General features: G+C 54.4%; 1 protein-coding gene and 2 non-coding genes across 16 annotated transcripts in view; 1 reads left to right on the forward strand and 2 right to left on the reverse strand.

Moving 5' to 3' along the window:
- The window catches only part of DPP9 (dipeptidyl peptidase 9), a 49,357-nt gene extending 41,527 nt beyond the window's left edge, over positions 1-7,830 (reverse strand). For 8 of the 14 annotated variants that reach the window (XM_055250427.2, XM_055250431.2, XM_055250428.2 and 5 more), the window contains exons 1-3: positions 7,682-7,807; positions 6,502-6,554; positions 3,848-3,938 (exon numbers count right to left, since the gene is read on the reverse strand). In XM_055250427.2, the coding sequence (XP_055106402.1) occupies positions 3,848-3,903 (56 nt within the window). In that variant the 5' untranslated portion in view covers positions 3,904-3,938; positions 6,502-6,554; positions 7,682-7,807. Of the gene's footprint in view, positions 1-3,847; positions 3,939-6,501; positions 6,555-6,663; positions 6,682-6,807; positions 6,885-7,263; positions 7,397-7,681 lie in introns of those variants that run through there. The other 6 variants (XM_063620714.1, XM_063620717.1, XM_055250423.2 and 3 more) reach the window with 4 other exon arrangements.
- A 253-nt stretch (positions 7,831-8,083) lies between these two features.
- On the forward strand, positions 8,084-8,155 carry TRNAG-UCC (transfer RNA glycine (anticodon UCC)). Its single transcript has one exon. It is a non-coding gene; the product is annotated as a tRNA-Gly (tRNA).
- Positions 8,156-8,682: 527 nt separating this feature from the next.
- Positions 8,683-8,755, reverse strand: TRNAV-CAC (transfer RNA valine (anticodon CAC)). The gene has a single exon. It is a non-coding gene; the product is annotated as a tRNA-Val (tRNA).
- Positions 8,756-15,479: the final 6,724 nt, after the last annotated feature.

Consider the following 15,479-nt stretch of genomic DNA (forward strand, 5'->3'; position numbering starts at 1 on the left):
CCTTGCCAGAAGCCCTGTCCTCCGGGACCAACAGCGTGGCTTGGGGAAGTCGCTGCTTGCTTGGAGGAAGTGGGAAAACCCGCAGGAGTGGACAGCAGGGACTGGGTGTGAGAGAAGTAAACGGCAGAGACGAGTGGGCCGCCTTGACTCTGCAGCGTGCCAGTGCCCGGAAGACTCTGCCTCTTGCCAAGAGGAGCCCCCACGGGGTGACCACTGCAAGAGAAAGGGCCCCAGCCTGCTTTGAGAGGGAAGGGGAGAAAGAGCTGCAAAGATGTCAACGAGCGCCTTTGAAAGATCAGGACTTGGCCAGGCACGGTGGCTCACGCCTGTAATCCCAGCACTTCGGGAGGCCGAGGCGGGAGGATCATGAGGTCAGGAGATCGAGACCATCCTGGCTAACACAGTGAAACCCCGTCTCTACTAAAAATACAAAAAATTAGCCGGGCGTAGTGGCAGGTGCCTGTAGTCCCAGCTACTCGGGAGGCTGAGGCAGGAGAATGGCGTGAACCCGGGAGGCGGAGCTTGCAGTGAGCAGAGATCGCGCCACTGCACTCCAGCCTGGGTGACAGAGCGAGACTCCGTCTGAGAAAAAAAAAAAAAAAAAAAGGAAAGATCACGACCTGCAATTGTCACCTCATTTGGGCCTTACTTGGGCTTGTGATGACAGCCCATTCTACAGGTGGGGAAACTGAGGCTGGGAGGTCATTGGAGCTCGCTCCCAATCAGAGCCGAGTGAATGAGCAAAAGGGGTTCAGTGGAGGCAGCCCAGCCCCCGGCCTCCCACTGAGATGCTGTGTGACAAGCCCAGCAATTACAGCAGGAAAAGCCACAGAGTGCAGCCCAGAGAACTGCCCATGCCGTGCTCTGTGAGACACCCGCGTCCTGTGGGAGCCCAGAGAGCTTCCCGTGCTGTGCTCTGCGAGACACCCATGTCCTATGGGAAGGTCCCATAAGCCAAGGAGAGTAGAAGCCACCTCAGCATGGGACATATGAAAGGCTCATGGGGCGGAAGACCCCTTGGGAAGGTGGCTTCTGAGTATCACGGCTGTGGGCTGATTTCCGGAGGCCCCTCTCCAACTCGACCCCAAAGAAATGACAGGGGAAAATGCTTCCCTTTTTTCATTCTACTCCATCTAGGCAGGGCCAGCGTGTCCTGCCCTCCAGCCAGAAGGAGCACAGTTTGTTAGTTCAGCTCCTCCTGAGACAGAAATAAAGACACGAACCAAAGGACATCAGCACTTACAGGGCTCTCAGGTCACACACAGGATGTCCGCACCCACTGCAGAGCTGCCGGTCCCCTCCAGGGCAGTGGGGAGCCACGAGCGGCGTTAGGCAGGGGCTGGGACCAGGACCGCCTGAGCACTCAAGAACCCACACTGCCCCGAACACTGCTGGCAGCAAGCCCAGAAAACAGCCCGGGGAGCTCCTCGGAGCGGCCTAAGCACCCCTCTAAGCTCTGCTGCCCCAATTCAAGCCTGGCTCACAGCAGCAAAGAAAAAATGTGACCTTCAGAGCTCCCAAAGGGGCCACCCATAAGCTGAGAGCCTGCCCGGAAGCACTTACAGACCCGCGTGGCTTGTTTCCATTGCAAAGAACAATACAAATTATCTTGCCTCTGATCACCACAGATAGCCCAAGAAGCAAAAATTTGATCCCGGAGATGAGAAATGAAATGAAACATCGCGAGAAACTTCCAGGAATCTTCTGGATGTGGCTAGGCTCTTTAGCTTGAGCTTCCAGGCAGGCCGAGGCTTGGTGCTGGAGCCTGGCCCTCCACTCATCTCTCTTCTACCCGGGGGCACAGCCCGGATTGCAGAGAGGCTGGCGAAAGAGTGAGGGAGCAAGGGCGAGCCTGTGACGGGCTTTCTCCACCTAGTACCACCCTATGCTGCGGCTCAGGGGAGTCAAGAGTTTACACAGCTGCAGAGATGGATTCCAGGCCACTAACTCAAGTCTACCTACTCCTTCCTTCAGCCAATCAGCTGGGTGCCTCTGCGGCCTGTGACAAAGCCAGCAAACAGCTCCAGACCTCCTAGCATGGTCTCTGTCAAGGCTGGATGGCAGATCTGTGATCTCCTTTTTAAATTTTTCATTTTTTTTAAGAGATGGGGTCTTGCTATATTGCCCAGGCTGGTCTCAAACTCCTGGGCTCCAGCGATCCTGCCACCTCAGTCTAGCAAATAGCTGGGATGAGAGGGGTGCAAGCCACCGTGCCCAGCTCCAAAGCTCTGTGATCTCTCCGTCTGAGCTGGTACTTTGGTGGCGAGTGGGGGCGGGGGAGTAGTCGGAGATGGGGGAAGTATTTGGACGCCTAGAAGGAACTGCAGATTCAGTGCTGACTGTGGTTCTGAGTTCAGGCTGACCACAAGGTGATAAGGCAGAAAGAAAGGCGGGAGCCCCTGGCTGGTGTGGGGCAAGCGGCGTATGGGGGCGGTGAGGACAGGGTTCTGCCCATGCGCTGGATGGGGAAATGCCTCAAGGTGGACTTTGGGCAGCTGGCCCAGGCCAGGCAAGTGCCCCTGCAAGTGGGGGCTGCCGGGGAAACAGCATGCCACCCTCTGTCCTACCCAAACTGCCCCCAGCACCACCTGGGCCTTTAGCTTTGATATGCAACCTTTACAGAGTCACCCAGCAGCCTGTACCCAAGTGGGACATTAAGTGTGTGCAGATAAGGGAAGGGACACAGATTCCCTTCAGTAACTGACCCCTAAGGCATGTGCCCACCAGACACTGGGACCTCCCGGTTTTAGAGCCCACGGCTGGGCCAATCATAGCCCTTCACACTGTCCCCGTCTTCCCCGGTCCATTCTTCAATTCTCTTCCCGACTGAGCATGCTCCATTAAAGCAAACAAGCCTAAGAGTATTAGAAAATCGAATACTGAGAAAGGTTCACAGGGTTGAGGAATTCCTACCGCCTTTTCATCTTGTGCCAGGCCCTGAGATGTGTAGTTTACTGACTGCCCCAGGGGGTGCGTGTCTAACCACATTCCATGCACACCTGACTTTGGGGGACTTCTTCAGTTCTGGGATCCTCCTCATTTTCAGGACCAAAATAATGGGCTCAGGCCAGATGCGGTGGCTCACGCCTGTAATCCCAGCATTTTGGGAGGCTGAGGCAGGCAGATCACGAGGTCAGGTGATCAAGACCATCCTGGCTAATGCGGTGAAACCCCGTCTCTACTAAAAATACAAAAATTAGCCAGGTGTGGTGGCACGCACCTGTAGTCCCAGCTACTTGGGAGGCTGAGGCAGAAGAATGGCTTGAACCCGGGAGGTGGAGGTTGCAGTGAGCCAAGATCGCACCACTGCACTCCAGCCTGGCTGACAGAATGAGACTCCGTCTTAAATAAACAAATAAATAAATAAAAATCGACTCAGTGAGGTTGAATGGCCTGTCCAACGTCATCCAGAGAGGAAGGGGAGTGGAATCCCGTCTCTTGGAGCCCAAAACCCACATCCTTACAGTGAGGTCAGTGGTTCTCACCCAGGAGTGATTCTGCCCCCAGCAAACACTTCGGGATGTCTGGAGACATCTGTGGTTGTCTCAACTGAGGGGAGCTCCTGGCATGAAGTGGGTGGAGGCCAGGGACGCTGCTCAGCACCATGAAGTGCCCGGGACAGCCCCACCCCACAGAACATTCCAGCCCCAACGTCCACAGTGCTGAGGGGGAAACCCCGCACTACGCCACACTGCCTCCTCGCTTGAAATAACCAGAACAGCCTTGGGGACGTGCTGGGGAAGCCAGGGGAGAGGGAAAGAAGGGGCCTTCCAGATCTTAGACTGTTGGGGAATTCCAGAAGTTGGGCCACATCCCCATGGATCAGGGCCTCCAAGGCCAGCCTCACCTTCTCCAACTTCCGGTGTTCTCCTTGTCCAGGCGCAGTTTCTTAACCTTCCGCATTAACCGCTCGGCTGACCTCAGGAGGGCAGGGGTGCCTGCGGGCAAGTGGGAGGAGAGACCAAAGGGCTGCAACCCCGGCAGGTGGGGAGTGGGCGCTCCTGCCCCCTTCGCCCCCTCCTCATTTCTCCAGGCAGCCCTCCAAGCCTCCAGGGAGCACCCTGAAGCCAAGCGCATTCTGAAGAGACGATGCTTCAGGCCCTGCCCCTGAAATGCAGGAGGTTCTGGGCATTTGCCAGAGACTGGCATCTTTCTCAACAGGAGGTTCCTTTCAAGGTGTGAAGTCCCTGGGAGTTTCAAGTGACTCCGGGGACACCACACCAGGGCACCTGCTGGAAACAGAAGAATCCCAAATTCCTCACTGTGGCCGCTCCCTGATGGCCCTGGTGACCTTGGCTACTCGCTTCGCCCTTGACCGTGACCTTTGGCCACACTTGCCTCCTTCTTGTCCCTCAACACACCTGCTGGCTCCTAGCACACAGCTTCTGCGAGACGCGCCCCCTGGCCTGAGATGCCAGTTCCCTGCTTTTGATATGACTTGCTCCTTCTTGCCCTGCAGCTCCTGATACCACCTCTTCAGAGATCTTTCCTGAGCGCCCCATCTGAAGATGCTACCTGACTACCCCCATCACCACACCCAGACGCTGATACAATGGCCTGGACCATCATGCCAGTGGTCCCCTTCCCCAGGGAGAGTGGTTCTCAACTGGGGGCGATTTGGCCCCTCAGGGGACACTGGACAATGTCTGGAGACATTTGTGGCTGTCACAACTCGGGGGTGACCCTGGCATGGAGTGGGTGGAGCCCAGAGATGCTGCTTAGCACCCCACAGTGCCCAGGGTGACCCACCCCAGAGAAGGATCCCACCTCAAATGTCAGCAACGCCAAGCCGGAGACCCCTGCATCCATTACTTGGGGAGAGACTTGAGTTCGACGCCTACGCTCATATTAATACTGGAATAAACTTCCCATGGAACAAGCATTCTAAACGAGGGGGACCCCCAGCTCCTGGGATTCACCTCCTTTCTCCCTCCCCCACTCAGAGTGAGGATTTCAATGTGTGCAGCCTCCTGGGACCTTAGTAGGGCAGAGGATCATGGGACGCAGTCTCTTGGGGATCCATGGAATCCCCTAACCCAGGGGGTCTCACCTGGGGATAACTGGCCCCTCCCAGGGGACATTTTTGGTTATGACGACTGGGATGGTGAGGGGAGGCATGTGGCCGGTGGAGGCCAGCGATGCTGCTCAATCCCCTACAGTGGACAGGACAGCCCCGCGCCCACTCCTCTGCCAAGAATGACCCAACCCTAAACATCAGTGGCAAGGCTGAGCAACCCTGCTGTGGGTAAGGGGGCACTCCTCACGAGAATGTCAGTTCCACAGGGCAGGCCACATCTATCCTGGTCCCAACAGATTGCCTGAGCCCAGACCACACCTGGTCCTCAACAAACATTTCAGGTTGAATGAACGAGCTACTGTCCTTTCTTGGATGCTGTCTAAAGTCAAAGGGGCCCCTTGTTTGGTTGGTGCCCAACTACCTTCTCAGGCAAGCCAGGTCCCATGATGCGCAGTCGCCCAAAGGCTTAAAGAAGAGAGGGCCAGCTGGGTACAGTGGCTCACGCCTTTAATCCCAGCACTTTGGGGGGCTGAGGCGGGCAGATCACCTGAGGTCAGGAGTTCGAGACCAGCCTGGTCAACATGGTGAAACCCCATCTCTACTAAAAACACAAAAATCAGCCGGCTGTGGTGGTGCAAGCCTGTAATCCCAGCTACTCAGGAGGCTGAGACAGAAGAATTGCTTGAACTCGGAAGGCGGAGGTTGCAGTGAGCTAAGATCGCGCCACTGCACTCCAGCAGTGACAGAGCAAGGTTCTGTCTCAAAAACAAAAGAAGAGAGGGAAGCACATGGGGACAGGACTGAGATTGTAAGGGAAGCGGTTAAGCATAAAGTCACCACGAAAAATCACTGGCTACACTCTCAGTCCAGTGGTGAAAAGTGTGGGCTCTGGTCTCAGAGAGAAAGGTTCAAATCCTAATTCTGACACTTCTGGGGAAGTCGCTGAACCTCTCTGAGCTTCCACTTCCCCAGCAAGAACATGCTACGACAGTATCTACGCCTGGGGCCACCGAGGGAATTAAATGAGACTGCACACATACAGCTTTTAACACAGTGTCTGATGTAGCACGAACTAAATGACAGCTAGCATTGTCAACTAAACAAGCTACTCAAAACCACAGGAAGGGGGAGACTCCAACTAAAGTCCTTTCAGAGCCAGAATCCACACCATTTACTGACCAGGTCAGGCAGTGTAGGGGGATACAGGCACCCCTCCACCAAATCCTGCTGAAATCAGCACTCTCCCCTTCCTTCTCCTCAAAGCCTTCAAAAAGCTCCTTCCAGGGGCAGCTAGAGGGGGACAGGGGTGGAAAGAAAAGCCTCCAGCAGGCGCACAAAAAGCTGCAGCCACTGCCCTGCGGAGGACAACAACCCAGGGCCATAGAAAACCATTTCCTGCCAATCTCTATATTCTAGAGCAGGCAAAGGAATCCCACCAGCCCACACCCCAGCCTTCCTGGCTGCCAAACCCCAGCACAACTGACCTTCTAAAGGGTCCAGACAGCCTCCATTCCAGCTGCAGGCGTGAGACACAGACCTTTATAGGATAAACATGTCATGAAGGTGGCAGGTTAATGGAAGCACCGGCCAGCCGTTCAGCCTCCCCGACTCAGGAGCTGAAGACAGACTGTCAGGCCCGATTCTACCTGGCTAGATTCTAGCTCTGCCTCGAAGCCCTGCAGCACTGTCTGCATGCCCTGGACAGAATCTGGGAGAGAAGCCATCCCACGGGCCCCGATTCCCCTGGGACCCAGCAGAGGAATGCAGGGATTGGTGCCTACGGTCCACACCTCCTGGGCGTTAGTCCCAGCTCCTCGAAAGCAGGTTGGTTCTTGCCGGGGAGGCAAGTGACTTCCTCCTGGGGCCCCTGGGGAAGACCAGGGGGCGGGGGCCAAGGGAATAGACCACTTTTGATGGCTCAGAGGAAGCGTGGAAAGGGAAGTGTCAGGGCTGGCCTAAGGCTGTGTGGGAAGAAGGTGGGCGGTTGGACGGGCCTGAGAAGGGAGGCTGAGAGAAGGGGGCTGGACCCTGTAGGCTGGATCCTTGGAAGACAGCTCTGTTAACCACCACACCACCAACGCCTCGGCAGGAAAAAGGGTCTCTGGATACCCTTAATAGAGGGATCAAGTAGGGTTGAGGATCAGGACTGGGTCGGGGGAGAACAAGCCTTGGGGCGAAGGTTGGGGGAAGGGGTAAAGGGGTGAGGACAGGATGCAGGTGGAGGGAGGTGGCCTCTGTGCACATACAGCATTTGCATGGGAAGAGAGAGGAGATCCGGACCTCCAGAGCCTGCACGAAAGGGCAGAGGGTGTCAAGGTCTGCAGCAGCGAGGGCGTTCTTGGGTGCGGCCACCTCCGGAAAGGGTCAGAGCCTGGTGGCCTGGGCAGCAACGGGATGGGTGGGGAAGCCCGTCAGGGAATGGGAGAAACTGGGAGGTGACCTGGCCAGCGCAGGAATCGGGGAGGGAAAGAAGGTGGAGGGGGGCCTGGGGCGGAGAGGAAACGAGGCAGGGGGCCGGAGGGACCCTCAGACGGGTGCATGGAGGCGCCGGGGTGAGGGGAGGCCAGGCGATGGCGAGGGCAGGGTCAGGGCCGAGGCGGGGCCGGTCAATGGCGGGTTCAGGGTCGCGGCCGGGTTGGGACGAGGCGCGCGGGCGCTGCTCACCGGGACGTGGGGCGGCGGCCGGGCTGGGCAGGTCGTCCCGGGGCCAGCGGCGCCTCACGGTCGCGGCTCCATGCCCGGGACTGCGGCCCCGGAAGTGGCGGGCGAGGGGGACAACAGCGGCGGCGGACACAGGGGACCCGCCGGCTCAGGCACCTTTGACCCGGAAGTTGAGCGGCCCAGGCGGCGGCCTGGGATTGGACACCACCAGGCACGTACCAAGGCGTCCGCGGCCCTTGGGGGGGGAGCCCGCGGGGCGGCGCGGCAGCCTAAGGTGCGTAACGCCCCATGAACGACATCTTCCGGTGGGTAAGGGAGAGACACCCCCGTGTGACTTGGTATCACTCAGTCAAACCCATGATTGCCCACTATTAAGGATATCCGGAGACTACGTTTGCTATCGAGGCGTTGGTGGTATAGTGGTTAGCATAGCTGCCTTCCAAGCAGTTGACCCGGGTTCGATTCCCGGCCAACGCATATGATCTAACATTTTGCGAGTTTAAAATTGTCATCTTAAGTTTGAGACGGAGTTTTGCGAGTTTGAAATTTTCATCTTAATTTTGAGACGGAGTCTCGCTCGGTCGCCCAGGCTAGAGTGCAGTGGCGCGATCTCCGCTGACTGCAACCACCACCTCCCGGGTTCAAGCGATTCTCCTGCCTCAGCCTCCCAAGTAGCTGTGATTACAAGCTCACGCCACCGCGCCCAGCTAATTTTTGTATTTTTAGTAGAGATGGGGTGGGGCGGGGGGGCGGGGGGGGGGGGGGCGGGTCACCATTTTGGCCAGGCTGGTCTCGAACTCCGACTTCAGGTGATCCTCCCTCTTCCGCCTCCCAAAGTGCTGGGATTACAGGCGTGAGCCATCGCGCACGGAAAATTTTTTAAAATCCCATAAAAATGTCTAAAAGGCAGAAGGAAGGGGGAAGAGAAAGGATCGGACTAATATTGCTGTTTCGGTGAATTTCAAATAGTATATTACTCTCCGGTTAGGGAAAAACAGCAATTCTGTTTCCGCCCGGGATCGAACCGAGGACCTTTCGCGTGTGAGGCGAACGTGATAACCGCTACACTACGGAAACCGGTAAGCATTGGAGTTCTTTAAACTCTCATATAAAGATAACGTTGCAGGAATAGTTAACGTTGTCGCACCAGAGAAACACTGGCTACAGTGACCTAAGGCAATATCCGCTCTTCCTGAATATCTGTTATTCTACTTGATACAGTAGAGACCGAAAGAAGGAAAATAAGGAAGACAAAAAGAAATCCAATAAACACCCTTTCCAACACACCCACCCACCCACACACACGTTTATCACTTTATCATAAATCCACCTTCCATTAAAACAATGCAAGTCAAATGGCCCACAAACCCATCCCGGGTCAAATGAACCTTTTCATCTCATAGATAAAATCTGTACTTGATATCACATTAGTTTCTGCAGATATTCACCATTTTGCTTTAGATCAAACTACTTTTTTGTGTGTGTTTTGTTTTTTGGTTTTTTTAGAGAGTCTTGTTCTGTCGCCTAGGCTGGAGTGCAGCGGTACGATCATCCCTCCCTGCAGCCTCCACCTCCTGGGCTCAAGCGATCCTCCCACCTCAGCCTCCTGGGTAGCTTGGACCACAGGTGTGGACCACCACGACTGGCTAAATTGTAAAAAATGCGTTTGGTAGAGACGGTGCCTTATAGCTGGGACTGCAGGCGTGTGCAACCACTGCCAGCTAACTTTTGTGTTTTGTAGAGACTAGAGGGCCTACACTATGTTGCCCAGGCTGCTTTCCAACTCCTGACCTCAACGTGATTCGCCCGCCTGCAGCCTCCCAAAGTGCTGGGATAACAGGCATGAGCCACCGCGCCCGACCCCAACTACACTGTAAAAGAGCTTTCTGAAAAGAAAAACTGTGTGTGTATGTGTTTACACGCTAAATGCAGGAAATTTAGGAGGAAAAACAAAAAACAAGCCAGACACAGAAGATAATTAAAATGTAATTAAAATGGCTTTTCATCTCACCACCCAGACAGTGTTACACGTTAAAGCAATCTGTTTTCCCTCCCTCCCTCCCTTCCTTCCCTCCCTCCCTTCCTTCCTTCCGATGGAGTTTTGCTCCTGTTGCCCAGGCTGGAATGGAGTAGCGCAATCTCAGCTCACTACAACCTCAGCCTCCCGTATTCAAGCGATTCTACTGCCTCGCCTCCCAAGTAGCGGGGATTACAGGCACCCACCACCACGCCTGGTTACATTTTGTATTTTTACTAAAGACGGGGTTTCGCCATGTTGGTCATGGCTGCTCTCGAACTCCTGACCTCAAGGGATCCGCCCGCCTCAGTCTCCCAGAGTGCTGGGATTACAGGCGTGCGCACCACGCCAGACCTCTTTATTTTCTTAAAGAGACAGTAAAAGAGGTGGGGAGATGAGGGCAAGAATTTAGAATCAGACTGCTATAAAATTCCGCACACCCTCACTCCTGCGGGGCTGGGATTAGGGTGAGGAGACTAAAGCATTGTAAGGCACTGGCACCAGGTGCAAAAATTAAGGAGGTGCCAAAACACTCAATAATCAAGAAAAATAATATTTCAATACACCTTTTTTTCTCTCTCTCTCTGTTGTCGCTGGAGTACAGAGGCACGATCCTGACTTACTGCAACCTCCACCTCCCAGGTTCAAGCTATTCTTGTGCCTCAGCCTCCCTAGTAGCTGGGATTACAAACATGAGCCACTATGCCTGGCTATTTTTTGTATTTTTCGTAGAGACGGGATTCCACCATGTTGGCCAGGCTGGTCTTGAACTTCCGAGCTCAAGTGATACACCCGCCTCCGCCTCCCAAAGTGCTGGGATTACAGGCGAGAGCCACCGCACCCCACCACAATATTATTTTAAAAATTAGCCGGGCCCGGTGGCTCACGCCTGTAATCCCAGCACTTTGGGAGGCTGAGGCGGGCGGATCACGAGGTCAGGAGATCGAGACCATCCTGGCTAACACGGTGAAACCCCGTCTCTACTAAAAATACAAAAAAATTAGCCAGGCGTGTGGGCGGGCGCCTGTAGTCCCAGCTGCTCGGGAGGCTGAGGCGGGAGAATGGCGTGAACCCGGGAGGCAGAGCTTGCAGTGAGCCGAGATCGTGCCACTGCACTCCAGACTGGGCGAGAGCGAGACTCCGTCTCAAAAAAAAAAAAATTAATTATTGGTTGGCCGGCTCACGCCTGTAATCCCAGCACTCTGGGAGGCCAAGACGGGTGGATCACGAGATCACGAGATCGAGACCATCCTGGCTAACACTGTGAAACTCCGTCTCTACTAAAAATACAAAAAATTAGCCGGGCGTGGTGGCGGGCGCCTGTAGTCCCAGCTACTCGGGAGGCTGAGGCAGGAGAATGGCGTGAACCTGGGAGACAGAGCTTGCAGTGAGTGCAGATCGCGCCACTGCACTCTAGCCCGGGCGACAGCAAGACTGTCTCAAAATAAATAAATAAATAAATAAATAAATAAATAAATAAAAATATAAATAATTACTGGTAAATAACTCCATCATGAACAAATTGTCAAAAGTTTCCATTGAGACAGGTTTTGGTAGAGATTTGCCAAACTGTATTGGAGTCTAAAATGTGTGCCTCTCTGTGCCTGTTTTTTATGTGTTTTGAGGGGTTTTTGGGTGTTTTTGAGACAGGGTCTCACTCTGTCACCCAGGCTGGAGTGCGGTGGTGCAATCACAGCTCACTGCAGCCTCGACCCCCAGGGATCAAGGGATCCTCCCACCGCAGCCTCTCGTGTAGCTGGGACCACAGGTGGGTGTCACCATGCCTGGCTAATTTTTAAAAAAATTTTTAGTAGAGATGGGGTCTCGCTATCTCTCCCAAGCTGGTCTCAAACTCCTGCACTCAAACAATCCTCCCGACTTGGCTTCCCAAAGTGCTAGGATTACAAGGCTGAGCCACTATCCCTGTCCTGATTTTATGTATTTTAATGGTTATTTCTCTCAGAATGCTGTTGAAACCGTATTGAAACATTAAAAGTAGATACATTAAAACTCACAATATTAAGAATGTATTCTAGGCCGGGCGAGGTGGCTCACGCCTGTAATCCCAGAACTTTGGGAGGCCAAGGCGAGAGGATCACTGGAGGTCACGAGTTCGAGACCAGCCTGGCCAACATGGCTAAAACCCCTCTCTACTAAAAATACAAAATTAGCGGGGGGTGGTGGCACGCACCTGTAATCCTAGCTACTGGGAAGGCTCAGGCAGGAGAATAGCTTGAATGCAGGAGGCGGAGCTTGCTGAGCTTAGATCTCACCACTGCACTCCAGCCTGGGCAACAAGCAATACCTTTGTCTCAAAAAAAAAAAAAAAAAAAAAGACTGTATTCTAGCATGGGCAACATAGCAAAACCCCATCTCTACAAAAAATATAAAAACTAGCTGGGTGTGGTGGTGCACACCTGTAGTTCCAGCTACTTGGGAGGCTGAGGCGGGAGGATTGCTTGAACCCAGGAGGTCAAGGCTACAGTGAGCCATGATCATGACAAGCACTCCAGCCTGGGTGGTAGAGTGAGACCTTGTCAAAAACAAAAAACAAAACAAACAAACAAAAAACACAACAACTCACTGTGATAATTGTGCTTTTCTGGCTTTTTTGTTTTTTGAGACAGAGACGGAGTCTCGCTCTGTCGCCCAGGCTGGCATGCAGTGGCGCGATCTCGGCTCACTGCAAGCTCCGCCTCCCGGGTTCACGCCATTCTCCTGCCTCAGCCTCCTGAGTAGCTGGGCCTACAGGTGCCCGCCACCAAGCCCGGCTAATTTTTTGTATTTTTAGTAGAGATGGGGTTTCACCGTGTTAGCCAGGGTGGTTTCCATCTCCTGACCTTGTGATCCACCCGCCTCCGCCTCCCAAAGTGCTGGGATTACTAGGCGTGAGCCACCGTGCCCAGCCAGTGGCTTTTTTTTTTTTTTTTGCATTTTTTTTTAGATGGAGTCTCGCTCTTGTCCCCCAGGCTGGAGTGCAATGGCATGATCTCTGCTTACTACAACCTCCACCTCCTGGGTTCAAGCTATTCTCCTGCCTCAGCCTCCAGAGTAGCTGGGATTACAGGCACTCGCCACCACGCCCAGTTAATTTTTGTATTCTTAGTAGAGACAGGGTTTCACCACAGTGGCCAGGCTGGTGTCGAACTCCTGACCTCAGGTGATCCACCCGCCTTGGCCTCCTAAAGTGCTGGGATTACAGGCATGAGCCACTGCGCCGAGCCCATGTTCCCTTTTTATAAGGACATCCATGATATTAGACTACAGCCCACCCTAATAATCTCATTTCAACTTCATTGCCTTTGTGAAGACCCTATCTCCAAATAGGGCCATGTTCTTAGATACTCGGGGGTTAGAATTCTGACTTATCTTTTGGGGGAGTGGGACACAAGAGAGGGATTAGCCATTGTTTGATGAATTGCAACTAATTAACCAATCCCCTATTGTCGGACTTCTAACGCTTCCCTGTTAACTAAGCTGCCAGGAAATCCCGGTTGCTACAGTTTATCATAATGTTGCCCATTTACGTGTCTGTTTCTGCTTAGAGCAAAACCCACTGAATCTAATGAGACGTCCTCATTCTCCAGTTCCACTTTCTCTTCTCCAATTATCTTTTTGTTTTGTTTTGAGACAGTCTCGCTCTGTCCCCCAGGCTGGAGTGCAATGGGGCGATCGTGGCTCACTGTAACCTCCGCCTCCTGTGTTTAATCAATTCTGGTGCCTCAGCCTCCCGAGTAGCTGGGATTCCAGGCGTGCCACCATGCCTGGCTAATTTTTGTATTTTTAGTAGAGATGGGTTTTCGCCATGTTGGCCAGACAGATCTCGAATTCATGACCTCAGGTGATCCACCGGCCACGGCCTCCCAAAGTGCTGGGATTACAGGCATGAGCCACCGCACCCAGCCTCCAATTCTATTTTGAGCTAAGGTGACTATATACGTGGCTTTGGCTAGGATGGTCCCAGTTTATGCCCCTACCCCCTCAGTGCCCCCTTTCTTGCTCAAAAGTGTCTTGATTGACCGGGCGCGGCGGCTCACACCTGTAACCCCAGCACTTTGGGAGGCCGAGGTGGGCGGATCACTTGAGGTCTGGAGTTGGAGACCTGCCTGGTCAACATGGCGAAACCCCATCTCTACAAAAATACAAAAATTAGCCCGGCATGGTGGTGTGTGCCTGTAATCCCTGCTACTTAGGAGGCTGAGGCTGGAGAATCTCTTGAACCTGGGAGGCAGAGGTTGCAGTGAGCCGAGATCGCGCCATTGCACTCCAGCCTGGGCGGCAGGGTGAGACTCCGTCTCGAAAAAAAAAGGGGTCCTGATTTTGACTATAAATTATAGGGTCGCTCTGTCTTGAGCTTCAACACAGTCAGACTCCCTCATCCACCACTCCCTAGAAACTCTTCTCACTGATGGCCCTCCTGCATCCGGTTCCAAGGTCAGTCTCTCCGTCCCAGTCCTCTCCATGGCGTCTGACCCGCCGGATCCCTCCTGCTCCGGGGAGCTCTGTCCTCAGACCATGCACTTCCCTCCCACCTGTCTGGGACATCCTTCAGTCTTCCCTTCTCTCCATTGCTGGCCAAGGGCTGGGTCCTCCAGCCTCCTCCCTCTTCCACCCACACCCCTCCCCAGCGGGCTCCAAACCCCGTCTACACCCAGCATTGCCCACAGTCTGGTCTCCAGCCTGAGTCTCCCTTGAAGTCCAGACTCTGTTCAGCAGCCCCTGATGTCTCCACATGGCGGGCTCATGGGGTCTCACATTCAACGCAGTCACGTTGGGCCCAACTGGACCCCCAAACCATTCCTCCCATGTCCACCACCTAGGCTGAGGGCAGGTCCGTCCTTCCAGGGACTCAGCCAGAACCTGGGAGTCACCCTGGGCCCCTACTCTCCCACCCATATCCAATCACTCAGGAAATTCGATCAACACTGCTTTCAAAATGCACTTAGGCTGGGCGCGGTGGCTCACACCTGTAATCCCAGCACTGTGGGAGGCCCAGGTGGGCAGATCACCTGAGGTCAGGAGTTCGAGACCAGCCTGACCTACATGGAGAAACCCTGTCTCTACTAAAAATACTTAGCCGGCCGTGGTGGTATGTGCCTGTAATCCCAGCTACTCGGGAGGCTGACACAGGAGAACTGATTGAACCCAGGAGGCAGAGGTTGCGGTGAGTCAAGATCGCGCCATTGCACTCCAGACTGGGCAACGAGTGAAATTCTGTCTCAAAAAAACAAAAATGCACCTAGAATCTAATCACTGCTTTCCCACTCAGTGCCTGTTCCCTGGTCCAGCCTCCAGCACAGCTCACCTGGGCCAACACAGTCACCCCTACCTGGACCCCAGTTCCTGCCCTCAACCCCCACAGGCTGTCTCCCCACCAGCAGCCACCAGAGGGTGCTTTTGAGCACCTGAATCACGTGCTGTCCCTCCTCTGCCCACAACCCTCCACGGCTCCCACCTCTCTCAGGGTCAAAGCCCAAGTCTTCCCCATGTCTCACCAGGTCTGGCATGACCTGCCCCGTCCCCTCCCTGCCCTCTCCTCTTCCCTTTCTCCCCCTTGCTCACTCTGTTCCTCCTCACTGTTCCTCCAACACACCAGTTGAGGTCCTGCTGCAGGGCCTTTGCACGGGCTGTGCCCTCTGGCAGACCCAGGTATTTCCAAGGCTCACTCCCTCTCTTCCTTCAAACCTTGGTTCCAAGGTTACCTCCTCAGAGGGCCCTTCCTGCCTGAGCCTAGCTAAGTGGTAGCGTGTCCTACCTGACCTTGGAACTCACAAACTTGGTACC

Source organism: Symphalangus syndactylus, chromosome 17 (genome assembly GCF_028878055.3).
Source record: "Symphalangus syndactylus isolate Jambi chromosome 17, NHGRI_mSymSyn1-v2.1_pri, whole genome shotgun sequence".
NCBI lineage: Eukaryota > Metazoa > Chordata > Mammalia > Primates > Hylobatidae > Symphalangus > Symphalangus syndactylus.